The sequence below is a fragment of the Argopecten irradians genome, chromosome 2, assembly GCF_041381155.1.
Source record: "Argopecten irradians isolate NY chromosome 2, Ai_NY, whole genome shotgun sequence".
Taxonomy (NCBI): Eukaryota; Metazoa; Mollusca; class Bivalvia; order Pectinida; family Pectinidae; genus Argopecten; species Argopecten irradians.
Genome location: NC_091135.1, coordinates 71,211,069 through 71,227,286, shown reverse-complemented (window position 1 = coordinate 71,227,286; position 16,218 = coordinate 71,211,069). Strand labels below are relative to the sequence as shown.

At 32.0% G+C, this 16,218-nt stretch overlaps 1 protein-coding gene across 1 annotated transcript in view; it reads left to right on the top strand.

Annotated features, from left to right (window-relative positions):
• The first annotated feature begins 4,835 nt into the window (after positions 1 to 4,835).
• LOC138312926 (cleavage and polyadenylation specificity factor subunit 1-like) overlaps positions 4,836 to 16,218 on the top strand; it is an 85,151-nt gene continuing 73,768 nt past the window's right edge. The window contains 6 exon segments of the mRNA XM_069253637.1: positions 4,836 to 4,990; positions 5,305 to 5,475; positions 5,725 to 5,752; positions 6,038 to 6,168; positions 6,776 to 6,856; positions 7,242 to 7,276. Coding sequence (XP_069109738.1) covers positions 5,332 to 5,475; positions 5,725 to 5,752; positions 6,038 to 6,168; positions 6,776 to 6,856; positions 7,242 to 7,276 — 419 coding nt within the window. The 5' untranslated portion in view covers positions 4,836 to 4,990; positions 5,305 to 5,331.

Sequence of the window (16,218 nt, the reverse complement as noted above, 5' to 3'; positions counted from 1 at the left end):
TATTGAGCAGAATTTTATAAGGGAAATGACAAAATGATTAGAAAGTTTAAAAGATTCAAATTATTTCGACTAAACGCCGACAATGATAAACAAGAGAGAGTAAGAATGTTTAGTCAGGACCCCTAACGCGTTCTCCGACTCATTGATCTCACTAGAAATAAAGGTAAAATAGATGAAGTGCCGTTTTAATTGTTCATATCATTTTTGCAATCAAGTTTAAAGCGTGTCCTACACGTAAGAATCACAAAGCGTGTCCTACACGTAAGAATCACAAAGCGTGTCCTACACGTAAGAATCACAAAGCGTGTTCTACACGTAAGAATCACAAAGCGTGTCCTACACGTAAGAATCACAAAGCGTGTCCTACACGTAAGAATCACAGTATGATTGTGGTGTCTTATTTTAATTTAAAAAATGCATTTTTAAAATCACAAATTCTAACATAAGTTATATTAATTTGAATATTTTACATTAAATCACTTATTTGAACCAATGATCTCAGATTCAGGTTTTCGGGTTAGAAGGGGTGGGAAAAAGAGATCGCTCAGGCCCCCAGAAGCTCTCGAAAAATCCTGAATTCTGAGGTTTTTATGAACACTTTCTCCAGAAAATAATTGAAGCCATTTAAGGATGTTTATGTATTGTTTTTCATGTTAAGTGTCCAATTTTAAATTCAATTTTTATTTTTTTATTTTTCCATTTTGTTACTTACAGAATTGCAATACCAATACCTTAATATTTACATGGGCATAAAGCTAAGAAGGGCGGGGTCTGGGGGCCGCCAAGGCACACAGAATCTCTTGAATTAATGCTAATAAATCCTGCATTCTGAGGAGTTGATACTTTTTCCAGAAAATAATTGAAGCTAAGTAAACATGTTAGTTTATTATTTTTTTGTTGGTAATATCATATTTTGAATTAAGACCAATTAAAAATGTATATGAACATTTTTAAAGATATAAGTTATTACTTTTATGCATTATCTGACAGACCAGGTAATTTATTTTCCCTAATTTACATATTCTTCATAATTCGTGCAATGGACAATGAAAGAAAAGAAGGCTAGTGGTCTATGAATGGCCAGACGCTGCCAGGAATCATTACTATCATACTGTTTTTAATAGGAACACTTTCCACAAATAAGAAAACAATCATGAGCCTATTGACATGTACATTACGTTTAAACATCGTTTCTCCTATCTTATAACATTATCGTTAAGATAAGATAAGATTTATTCTGGTTCAGGACAATCATGAGTCCTCTATACCAGACTCGTACAGATACATATTACATAAGTCATAAATGCATTTATAATCTGTACACATCATACAAAATTGTGGTATTATGATATTGTTGCTTTGTAATTGAAAAAAAGTTCCTGAGTCTTCCAGTGATTATCCAACTTATTCTTAAAAGAATTTACATTAATTGCTGATACTACATGTTCTGGCAGTTCATTCCAAATATTTACAGTACTTATAGCGAAATAGTTCTTTCTGACTAACGCTGTTGATCGTTTTGGGAATATTTTTTCGTATGTCCTCTAGTACTATTGCGGTCTAATGCATCTTTCCAAAGTAATATGGCATTGAAACATTCTTTATCGTAGAAATGACTTGTTATCTTATATAGTTCGATCATATCTCCCCTGATTCTCCTGAAGGCTAGCGTTGGTAAATTTAGTTTCTTCAACCTGTCTTGGTAGTTCATGTTTTTCATTTCTGGGAGACATCTAGTTGCTCTTCTTTGAACATCCTCTATTTTGTAGATGTGGTGCCCATACAGGACTGGCATAATCGAGCTGAGATCTTACTAAACATTTGTATAGGGGAATAAATAACTCTTTATCCATAAAATGGAAAGTTCTTCTGAGAAGTGCGAACATAGAATTTGTTTTCTTAACTTTTTCTGATATGTGTTCATCAAAAGTTAATTCCGAGTCTATAATTACTCCTATGTCTTTTTCCCTATGTCTTTTTCCTGGATGGTTTTCTGCATGTTGTTTCCGTTGAGATGATAAAATCGTTCAGTTTCATTGTGGTTCCTGCTACGTGTCCTGCCTATCCTCATATGCTTACACTTTCCAGGGTGCATCTTTAGTAGCCAAGTGTCGTTCCACTTACACATAGTGTCAAAGTCTTTCTGAAGATCTAGGCTATCTTGATTACTTTCAATTATTCGAAATATTTGGGCCTAGTACAGAACCTTTTGGAACTTCTGATGTTACGTTGGTCCATTCGGAATCTATGCCGTTTACCGATACTTTTTTCTGTCGACCTATTAAGAATGACGAAATCCAAGAGATTATTTGATTGGAAAAATTATAAGAATGTTGTTTGTTGATTAATCTGTTTTGAGGAACCGTATCGAAAGCTTTCTGGTAATCCATATAAATACAATCTATTACGTGTCCTTTACCCATAGCTTCAGTCCATTTATCGAATACTTCAAGTAGTTGTTTAGATGTTGATCGCCCTGATATAAAACAATATTGCTTATCCGAGAAGTAGTTATTTATCCTCATGAATTTAGTTATATGTTCTCTTATGATGGATTCTAGAACTTTACATATTACTGACGTTAATGAAACTGGTCTATAATTTCCTGCCTTACTTTTGTCCCCTTTCTTATAAATGGCAGATCGAGACTCGAGCATTCTTCCAGTCGTCTGGTAGTGTTCCTGTTGATAATGATTGGTTGAATATTGTGGTCAGAGGATCTGATATTGACTCAGCGTTAATATATGTTTTAGTTGAAACAAAAAAGGAAGGGAACTGGCCATGGGGTCAGCCAAACCCCAAAAACTTCTACAAAAATGTATTTATTCGCCTTCTGAAAATCTAATAAGGACCCCTTTTGATATGCGTTTTCATTTTGTTCATCCATTTTCTGTCGCATTTGGTTCTCCCTTTCGTTTGATTTTCCACTTTGTACTTTACACTGATTTTCTTGGGACAATTAAAAGGCTCCTAGAAGCATTCGACCTAAATCACTTGTAAACTGGCGTTTTGAAAGTACGCACACATTTGTGCATTGATAGCTGCTGATTAAAATGTGTATCCTTTACAACAACCTCCCACTTTAGTTCAAAATATGACATTATGGAAGTAAATTGTTGTGTATTTGAACTTGTGCAGTAATTTATGAAGTCCAGCAGAAGACTTGGAACATGATATAATTGTATATCATGTTATTATGTACATTATGCGTGTGTTAAATTCAAATATTATTTATACCTAAGTCATCACTTGTAAATATCATCATGTTGATCGGAGAAGGCTTTATAAGCTGAAATAATCAAATGTATATTAATAATGGAGGTTAATTTCACTGTTTTGCGTGTGGCTAGCTACATGTAGTGATAGCCAACGTCATGGGGGGGCAAAGGTCCTCAATATTTTGTAACCCCCCCCCCCCCCCCCCGCCACACCTACAGGAGGAGATTAATTCAACTCCCAAACCATATAATATATGCTTTATGTACATTTTTCATATATCACTAAATTTAATCCTTGTACACATTTATAGACAGTGGGGTCGCTAAAAGGAAATTAACGAATACGCAAATTGGCCAAATTAGCGTGTGAGCGTCGAAGGCGCAAGATTTTGGTGTTTTATTAGGGGTCTGAGGGTGACCCCCGGGATGAGTTTTATGTATTTTGATGATTTTGCGATCGCCCGAAAGCACGAGAAATTTGGTGTTTGGGGGGTCCGGGGGTCTCCCCCGGGAAAAAATTACAATTTAGAATGGCTTAGATGAGTTTTACGATGCATTTTGATGAATTTGCAAGCGCGCAAAGGCGCGAGAATTCGGTGTTAAGGGGGTCCGGGGGGTCTTCCCCTGGAAAAAAATTACGATTTAGAATGGCTGAGATGAGTTTTACGATAAAGTTTAATGATTATAAAGCGTTCTTAACATGGTAATTTTTCGATTTAAAGCTACCTGCATTTAGAAATGATAATTGTGTCGTCATAACATTATGGAACCCTACTCGATCTGAATATACCGGCTTCACACCATCGGTACATTGTTGTGTAACAGAAAAAAATGAATTAATTGTCTCGCTAAGACATATAAACAAATTGATCTTTTAAGAGACATTTTTTTAAATAGTACATAGAATCCCTTGATGGACATTTTAGTCTAGTTTGTGTGTATTGAATTTTTACAATTTAAGGTTTGACATTATGTGCTTGAACCTTTTAGGAAATGCGCCGCGCAGCGGAAAATTTTCTAGAATGAAGTACGAAAAATGTGCAGGAGGACCCTTTTTTCTTTCAAATAAGCTTTTTTAGAAAATTTCAGTCGGCGAAAATGGGGGGGGGCAAAAAGACATGTTTGCCCCCCCGTCCTGGGGAACGGGGGGGCAGTTGCCCCCCCCTGCCCCCCCGCTTCACTGTTTTGCGTGTGGCTAGCTACATGTAGTGATAGCCAACTACTAGGTCGACACCGGGGAACATAAGACGATCCGCGTTATGAAAAAAATATCTGTTTAAACATTTTTACTCTACAAAATTAGCAAACTCGTTTTACAGTTCAGTCTAAAAACATCATAATCCGTTCATTAGATATATAACCCTAACACTAATTAATCCTAAAATACAGTAAATAACTAGATAGATAGATAGATAAATAAACAAAAAAATCTGATTGAATGAAAATAAATAGAATGAATGAGTAAATTTCATTATGGCAATTATTTCATTTTCCTTCATCGATGTACATGGTTGATATCTACTATCATTTCACATAAAACCCGAATTAGAAATCTAATTATCTCCCTTGTTTATGCCCCGAGCCGCTAAATGCCACTCTCAAATTGTCTCGCGCAGGTGTTAGTGCGCCAAAAAATGGCGTCGCCTATGAAGTTCTCATGCTGGATTTTGCATTGTTTGTGAACATTACACACTACTTATGAATTCTGAAAATAACGATTGTAAAGACATCGTCAGTGTCTCAAGTAAACTATTTCTTCAATAAAAGACAGGGTAAGATTTTAAACGCATGGAAAAGGAAGCATAATTTTCATAGATACAGTTACTTACGGTGCCACCGGCCCGCATTTTTCACAACAGAAGATGGGCCTGATGTAAGAATAGTAATGTGTTGTCAAAACTGTGAAGGCATTTAAAGTAAATTATGTTTATGTTGGCTGTTTTGGGCTGGTTACTGTCAGGAGTCTCCTGGTCTTTTCAAACAAAGCCACTAATAAATAGGATGTTTTGATCCATCAGAGTTAATTCCCCTTTCCTTACTTTCTCTTATAATGTATGATTATGGGAGTATTTTTTTTCGTTTTAAGAGTTAATGAGGACTGCCAGAGTGTGAGATGTACGCACTTTTCAAGCAGACACACCCCTCCACGGGGATCGAACATTGTGTCTACTGTAACTTCTTCAACACATCTGAAAGGAATCTGGTGATAGCCGCTGTGAACCAGCTTGATGTTTACAGACTTATTCCAGAAGCGGACGTAAGTTTAAATTAAACTTCAATTTTAAATATTCACACATCAAACATTGTTTCTGAATTTAGTTAAAATGACATTTGTGTAGTATCTGTATAAATACACTTTCGGACATTTGGATAATGAACTTTAGTATGGGACTAATTATTGCCAATGTTAAGGATTTATTTAAGTGTTTGTACATCTCATTATACATTGATACTCCAGACACACTTTCTTTTGTAATGTGTTATATTAATATTGTTTTTGTTTTAGGATGATGAAAACCCTGAAAAATGGACAGGTTAGTTACATATGTAATCATCATTCTTGTGCAACAGACATAATTGGTATGCTTCATAGATATTGTAAAATAATGGTCAAGTTACAATATCATTTAAATGCCTTATTTTAATTAAAAAGAAATTTTCCAATGTCAAGTTATATAAAGATTGAAGTTAAGTCATTAGATGAGGTAATATCCTTAATAAGTTTATAAATCTATTTACAGTAATTAAAGCCTGTACAGGAACTCAATATTGCTGTTTATCCACTTATGTATTAAAAGGATTTTTTTATGGTTAAATAGAGGGCAAGAAAAAACACAAACTCGAGAGTCTTGCTACATTCAGTTTGTTTGGGAATATCATGTCCATGCAGCACGTCAAACTTCCAGGGGCACATCGAGACGCACTTCTTCTCAGCTTCATGGACGCAAAGGTACGGTCTGTTCTCTGATAAAACTCTTTAACAAAAAACATTCTCACGAGCTAACAAGTGAAGACTTTGATACCATATAAAAAAGAGGAGTGAATACTGAACATCTGTAAGCATTAAAACAAAGTTCTATCAACTTCCAACTGCCAGAATCCATTATTGTTAGATTTGTTAAGATCTATATACTAGTTGTTACATTATGAGATAAGTTTTATAAGATGTGTAAGTTTTGTATTTGTCCTGTATTTTAGCTCTCTGTAGTGTAACCCTGGGATATACTGTTACATTATGAGATAAGTTTTATAAGATGTGTAAGTTTTGTATTTGTCCTGTATTTTAGCTGTCTGTAGTGTAACCCTGGGATATACTGTTACATTATGAGATAAGTTTTATAAGATGTGTAAGTTTTGTATTTGTCCTGTATTTTAGCTGTCTGTAGTGTAACCCTGGGATATACTGTTACATTATGAGATAAGCTTTATAAGATGTGTAAGTTTTGTATTTGTCCTGTATTTTAGCTGTCTGTAAGAGTGTAACCCTGGGATATACTGTTACATTATGAGATAAGCTTTATAAGATGTGTAAGTTTTGTATTTGTCCTGTATTTTAGCTGTCTGTAGTGGAGTATGACCCTGGGACACACGACCTCCAAACGACCTCCCTCCATTACTTTGAAGAATCCATTATGAAGGTAAATGGTGGTACAATGGCGGTTCAATGTTATTGATTTATCTAAAAGCACCAAAATTCTCAAATTAATGTTGTATTTATAGTGAGACATGGTTATCATAAACCCCTGGGGACCAACAAAATCACTTAATTTGGTGTACACATATTACTGACATCTTATATATTGGAACCTTGATACGGAATGAAAATTTAAACTTACTATATTATAAGCACCCTCATTATAAACATACTTAACTTTATAGTAGAAAAGTCTTAAATGTATATCATGTTATATTTATCATACGTATACTGTAGCAGAAAAGTGTTTTTGAACCTAATATAAACGTTATATATTGTGTCAAATACATCTTGTCAACTATTAAACCCTTTGTTGACTGCTATTATAGGACGGTTTCTCCACTAACTATGATATTGTAAAATGGTTTCTCCACTAACTATGATATTGTAGGACGGTTTCTCCACTAACTATGATATTGTAGGACGGTTTCTCCACTAACTATGATATTGTAGGACGGTTTCTCCACTAACTATGATATTGTAGGACGGTTTCTCCACTAACTATGATATTGTAGGACGGTTTCTCCACTAACTATGATATTGTAGGACGGTTTCTCCACTAACTATGATATTGTAGGACGGTTTCTCCACTAACTATGATATTGTAGGACGGTTTCTCCACTAACTATGATATTGTAGACGGTTTCTCCACTAACTATGATATTGTAGGACGGTTTCTCCACTAACTATGATATTGTAGGACGGTTTCTCCACTAACTATGATATTGTAGGACGGTTTCTCCACTAACTATGATATTGTAGGACGGTTTCTCCACTAACTATGATATTGTAGGACGGTTTCTCCACTAACTATGATATTGTAGGACGGTTTCTCCACTAACTATGATATTGTAGGACGGTTTCTCCACTAACTATGATATTGTAGGACGGTTTCTCCACTAACTATGATATTGTAGGACGGTTTCTCCACTAACTATGATATTGTAGAACGGTTTCTCCACTAACTATGATATTGTTAGGACGGTTTCTCCACTCTACTATGATATTGTAGGACGGTTTCATCTATGTACTATGTAGTACATTCTATGTATTGTAGGACGGTTTACTCTGATATAGTGTAGTACACTAACTATGATATATATATTCTATGTACTATAAATACTGACATAGTGTACTATGTACTATAAATACTGACATAGTGTAGTACATTCTATGTACCATAAATAGGGATTGGATTTCGTTTTTTATGTTAACCATGCTTGTATGGAGCAATTCCTCTAAGAATATATACTATGGGGCGCGTTAAGCGCCCCATATTGAATATATTCTTAGAGGAATTGCTCCATACAAGCATGGTTAACATAAAAACAAAATCCAATCCCTATATTTACACACACACGACTTTTTATTTATATTTTATGCAATAAAATCGTCATTAAAAAGTGACGTAATTATTCAATAAAAGTCGGACAAAAGTGGGAGAGCTTACTCAATTGAACAGTGAATGATGACGCTTCACTCAAGGTAGAATTATTAATCCGCGACGACAAAAAGTTCAATATTTTAGTGTAAAATAAACATGACAAGCAAAGTAAATTTCAGAGATAATTTTATTTAATCAGATCAGAACTTTAAATATATATTCAATTTTGCTAAAAGTTAATATATAGCGTAATAACATAAAGAATTTGTACACGGCCACATGTGTGAACTCGGTGACCGTTATTGTGCAGCGAGGCGAAGCTGACGCACGCTTACACACTGGACTGCCGAAGTTGTCGAACACCGATTTTCAAGTAGCTCAATGTGTTTGAATTGTCGTCTGACTTGACGGTTTTACATCGGGAGCCATGTGATTATATAATCTACGCTTAGAGTATATCGCCATCGATAGATGAAACAAATTCACTTGTGTTCGATGGATACAATGTATTTGTGGTGACGGCGGAACTGTCAACACGTGGATTATTAGCGGTGCATGTTTTATAATACACATGATTAAATACTCAAAGAACAAAGACAAGAGGATATGTTTATAACTGACCTCTATCAGGGGGTCTCACACCCGTCTACCTCAAAGACTCGATCGTAGGACGAACATAGGCACAGAGGTAATGTTTACATTTGACACCCATCATTTTTAACAAAATGAAAGCACGTCATACCCCGGTCGGGATATTATTCCGTTTCTTTCTACTATTGCTAATTTAAATAATGTTTTGGAATATATATAAATATAAAACAATGTATATATTGTTTACATTTTTCCCAAAATTCTATGAAAAACAAAATTATACACGTAAATGTTTTGCAGTTCAAAAATGTAAAACAAAAGCCAATGTGTTTCTTTTTAAAAAAAAAGTAGTCCTTTTACGTTGCACGAGATTTACCTTACGCAACATTCAATGTTAACATGCAGTTTTTGGTAACATAAATCGGGCTAGTAGTAGCGTATAGTGACCAAAGCCTCGCAAGTGTAATATATACTGATATAGTGTAGTACAATTCTGAAAAGCTATAAGTTATATTGTGAGATTAAATACGTACCATAAGTACGGATTAGTATTCCGATGTAGAAATATAGTGATATATATGTGTAATAACATTCTATGTACCATAAATACTGATATATGACATTATATTCTATGTTATATAAGATACTATGATAGTGTAAATATTTACTGACCATAAATATGAGTATAGTGTGTAGTACATTCTATGTACCATAAATACTGATTATAGTGTATGATTCTATAAATACTGACATAAAAATACTGATATAGTACTATCAGTATTAGATTGTATGTACATTCTATGTACCATAAGTACTGATACTAGTGTAAGTACATTCTATGTACCATAAATACTGATATAGTGTAGTATCATTCATATGTACCGATAAATACTGATATAGTGTAGTACAATCTATGTACCAATAAATACTGATATAGTGTGTAATAACATTCTATGTACCATAAATACTGATATAGTGTAGTACATTCTATGTACCATAAAAATACTGATATAGTGTAGTACATTCTATGTACCATAAATACTGACATAGTGTAAGTACTTTATATGCATACATAAAGTACTGATATAGGTAAGTACATTCCTATGTTCCATAAATACTGATATAGTGTATAAATCGATGTGACATAAGTATGAACATATCAATACGTACCATAAATGTGACATTGAATACTGTCATAGTGTAGTACATTCTATGTACCATAAATATGACATAGTGTAATTATTCTAGTTCCATAAGTACTGATATAGTAATAGTACATTTTACTTAGAAAGTAAGCTAATTGTATAGAAATAGGTACTGATATTGTGTGTACATTGCTATGTACCATAAATAGCTGAAATAGTGTAGTACATGTTCTATGTACGATAAATACTGATATAGTGTAGAAGTACATTCTATGTACCTACCATAAATACTGACATAGTGTAGACATTCTATGTACCATAAATACTGACTTAGTATATAGTGTAATGTATATTATAGTGTCATAAATATGAACCATAAAAGTGTATAGTATACATTCTATGTACCATAAATACCTGACATAGTGTAATAAGTACAAATGTACCATAAATACCTGACATAGTGTAATAAATTCTAATGTAGTACATAAATCTACTGATATAGTGTAGTTACATTCTATGTACTGACATAAATACTGAATAGAAATAAGTAGGACATTATATGTACCATAAATACTGATATAGTGTAAGTACATTCTATGTACCATAAAATACTGATATAGTGTAGTAAATTCTATGTACCCAATAATGTACTGACATAGTGTAGTACTATTCTAGACCATAAATACTGATATAGTGTAGTACATTCTATGTACTCCACCATAAATACTGACATAGTGTAATATAATTCTATGTACCAATAAATACTGATATAGTGTAGTACATTCTATGTACCCATAAATACTGATATAGCTGTAATACATACTTTATGTACCAATAAATACTGATTAGTGTAGTACATTCTATGTACCATAAATCCTGATATAGATGTAGTACATTCTATGTACCATAAATACTGACATAGTTGTTTATATATTCTGATGTACCATAAATACTGATAATAGTGTAGTACATTCTATGTACCATAAATACTGATATAGTGTAATATATTCTATGTACCATAAATACTGACATAGTGTAGTACATTCTAGTGTTACCATAAATACTGACATATGTCGTATATATTCTATGTACCATAAATACTGATATAGTGTAGTACATTCTATGTACTCATAATACTGATATAGTGTAGTACATTCTATGTACTCATAAATACTGACATAGTGTTAGTACATTCTATGTACCATAAATACTGATATAGTGTAGTACATTCTATGTACCATAAATACTGATATAGTGTAATACATTCTATGTACCATAAATACTGATATAGTGTAGTACATTCTATGTACCATAAATACTGATATAGTGTAGTACATTCTATGTACCATAAATACTGATATAGTGTAATATATTCTATGTACCATAAATACTGATATAGTGTAGTACATTCTATGTACCATAAACACTGATATAGTGTAATATATTCTATGTACCATAAATACTGACATAGTGTAGTACTCATTCTATGTACCATAATAAATACTGATATAGACATAGTGTAGTACATTCTATGTACCATAAATACTGATATAGTGTGTAGTAACAGATTCTATGTACCATAAATAACTGACATAGTGTCAGTACTATCTATGTACCGCATAAATACTGACATAGTGTAGTACAATTGCTATGATACCAAAAATGCTTAATACTAATACTGATGTAGTGTATATAGTGCTATGTAGACCATAAATACTGATATAGGTGTAGTACATTCTAGTGTCACAATAAATACTGATATAGTGTAGTATACTATTCTATGTACCAATAAATACTGACATAGTGTAATACATTTTATTTTCACACATAAATACTGGCACATAGTGTTAGTAATTCTATGTACCATAAATACTGATATAGTGTAGTACATTCTATGATACCATAAATACTGACATAGTGTTAAGTACATTCTATGTGTTACCATAAATACTGGAGATAGTGTAGTACATTCTATGTACCATAAATACTGACATAGTGTAATTGACATTCTATGTTACCCATATAAATACTGATATATTGTAGTTGCACATTCTATGTACCATAAATACTGATATAGTGTAGTACAATTTTTATGTACCATAAATACTGATGATAGTGTAGTTACGCATTCTATGTACCATAAATTACTGATATAGTTGTAGTACAGTGTTCTATGTACCATAAATACTGATATAGTGTAAACTATATTCTATGTACCATAAATACTGATATAGTGTAGTACATTCTATGTACCATAAATACTGATATAGTGTAGTACATGTATTCTATTGTACCATACAATACTAGACATAGTGTATGAGTACATTCTATGTACCATATAAATACTGGAGTATAGTGTCAGTTCATAATATGTAACATAAATACTGACATAGAGTGTGAGTACCTTTCTATGTACCATAAATACTGATATACATTCTTGTTCATAGTGTATAGTGTATAGTACATTCTATGTACCATAAATACGTGATATTAGTGTAGTAAAATCATTCTATGTGTACCAATAAATACTGACATTAGTGTAAATAAATTCTATGTACCATAAATACTGATATTAGTGTAGTACATTCTATGTACCTATAAATACTGACATAGTGTAGTTACATCTCTATGTACCATAAATACTGAAGACATAGTGTAGTGTACATAAAATACTGAATAGTGTACATTCTATGTACCATAAATACTGATTAATTGTAGTAATATTCTAATAAATACTGTACTTCTAGGTATAAATATGAAAGTGACATTCTATAGTTACTAATATATTACTTACTGATATACATTAATAAATACATGATATAGTGTAGTACATTCGTTATGTACCATAAATATGCAGCATAGTAGTAATATATATTCTATGTACCATATAAATACTGACATAGTGTTAGTGTAGTACACATTCCTATAGTGTACCCATAAATACAACGTGATGACTGTGTAGTAACTATTCTAATGTACCATAAATACTGAGATCATAGTGTAGTACATTTCTATCATTATGACCATACATTCTAATACGTGCCATAGTGAGTGTAGTGTACATTGTATTGTACCATAAAGACTGATACTCGACATTCGTGTAGTACATTCTATGTACCATAATCAGATATAGTGTAATTTATTCTTTGTAGTACATAAATAGTGTACTTTAGTGTAGTAATACCTATTTACCATAGCGTACTGTAGTATCATTCTATTGTACCGATAAATTATGATATAGTGTAGTACATTCTCTATTGTACCAATAAATACTGAACATAGTGTAGTATATTTCGTATGTACCATAAAATACTGACATAGTGTGTAGTTACATTCTAATGTTACTGATACATACCTGACATAGTGCTAATATACTTCTATGTACCATAAATACTGATACTAGTGTAGTTAATCTATGTACCAAAAAAATACTGACTTAGTTGTAGTACATAGTATGTACCATAAAAACTGACATAGTGTAATACCATTTATGTACGCCATAAATAACTGATATAGTGTAGTTCTCATTCTATGTACCATAAATACTGACATGTGTATGTATACAATGTACCATATCTATGTATACTCTATAACACTACTTACCACAAAACTGATAGAGTGTAGTACATTCTATGTACTATAAATACTGAGTATAGTGTAATACTATTCTATGTACCATAAAAGATACTAGATCATAGTGTAGTAAACATTCTATGTACCATAAATACTGATAATAGTGTAATATTTCGCTATGTACCATTAAAATACTGACATAGTGTAATTAAATTCTATGTACCATAAATACTGAGCACATAGTGTAATATTATTCTATGTGCTACCATAAAATATCTGGATATAGTGTAGAGTACATTCTATGTACCGTAAATACTTGACATAGTGTAGTACATTCTCATGTACCATAAATTACTGATATAGTGTAGTAATCTATGTACTAAATAATGATATAGTGTAGTACATTCTATGTACATAAATACTGATATAGTGTAGTACATTCTACACTGTACCATAAAATACCTATAAATAGTACATGTACCATAAATATGACATAGAGATAATTTATTCTATGTAACCCTAACTACTGACATAGTGTAGTACATACTATGTACCATTACTATGTAATACCTATCGTAATACAATACTGATATAGTGTGTAAATTTTATACCATAAAGTATGACTAGTGTAATTAAACAATTACCATGACACATACATAGTGTAGTACATTCTACATTACTGAATGTACCATGTAAAAATACTGACATAGTGTAGTAATTCGTACCCATAAATACTGATATAGTGTACTTTCATGGTACAAATATGACACTGTGTGAATATAGTGTAATACTGTATAGGTAGTACATTCTATGTACCATAAATACTGACTAGTGTATAGTTTATGTAACATAATTATGACATTGTGTAATATGTTCTATGTACCATAATTACTGACATTGTGTAGTACATTTATGTAACCAATAAATACTGATATCAGTAGTAATTTATGTACCTAATACTGACATAGTGTAGTACATTCTATGTACCGTTATAAAGTACTGACATCATAGTGTAGCGTAGTACATTCTATGTACCATAAATACTGATATAGTGTAGTACATTCTATGTACCATAAATGACTTGAGTACTAGTGTAGTACATTCTATGTACCATAAATACTGACATAGTGTAGTACATCTATCTAATGTTACCATAAATACTGATATAGTGACTAAGTAGTACATTCTATGTACCCATAAATACTGATATAGTGTAGTATATTCTTGTACCATAAATACTGACATAGTGTAGTACATTCTATTCCATATGTACCATAACTATGTTTAAACCCCTACTGAATTATAGTGTAAGTATATTCTATGTACCATAAATATCTGATATAGTGTAGTACATTCTATGTACCATAAATACTGAATGAGTGTAGTACATACTCATTAATTACTGTAAAGTGCATAATTACATGATTATAAAATATGTAAGTAACAGTTCTATGTACCATATAAATACTGACATAGTGTAATACAATTCTATGTACCATAAATACTGACATAGTGTAGTACATACTATTACCATAACATACTGATGATAGTGTAGTTACATTCTATGTACCGATAAATACTGACATAGTGTAGTACATTCTATGTACCATAAATACTGATTGTAGTCATTCTATGTTACCATAAATACTAGTACATTTCTATGTACCATAAATACTGATATTAAGTGTAGTACATTCTATGTACTGATAAAACACTGACCATAATATGATAGTGTAATACATTCAATGTATCCATAAATACTGACATAGTGTAATACATTCTATGTACCTATAAATACTGATATAGTGTAGTACATTCTTCTTTCCATTACTCATAGTGAATATATACTGACATAGTGTGTAGTGTACATTCTATGTACCATAAATACTGACATAGTGTAGTACATTCTATGTACCATACCTACTGATATACATGACCATGATACTGTAGTACATATGTACCATAAATACTGAAATAGTACAATTCTATGTACCACATAAATACTGAGTACATAGTGTAATACATATCTAATGTAAACCTATAAATACTGACATAGTGTAATACATTCTATGTACCACTAAATACTGACATAGTGTAGTACATTCTATGTACCATAAAATACTGATATAGTGTATAGTTACTAATTCTATGTACCATAAATAACTGATATAGTGTAGTAGTACTAATACATTCTATGTACCCCATAAATACTCTGACCATAAGTACTGATATAGTGAATAGTACCATTACTATGACCATATAGTGTAGGTACATTTCTATGTACCATAAATACTGAGGTACATTATTGTGTAGTATATTGCTATGTAACTATATAAATACTGTCATAGTGTAGTTTTTTTTATGTACCATAAATGTACTGTAGTTCACTATGTACCATAAATGACTGTGTAGTATATGTGGAATATTTTCTATGTATGTTACCATAAATACTGAATTTAGTGTAGTACATTCTATGTACCTTATATTCTGACATAGTGGTAGTTCATTCTATGTATCCATAAATACTGATATAGCGCGTATGTACATGATATGTAGACATAGTGTAGGTACATTCTATGTACCATAAATACTGACATAGTGTAATACATTCTA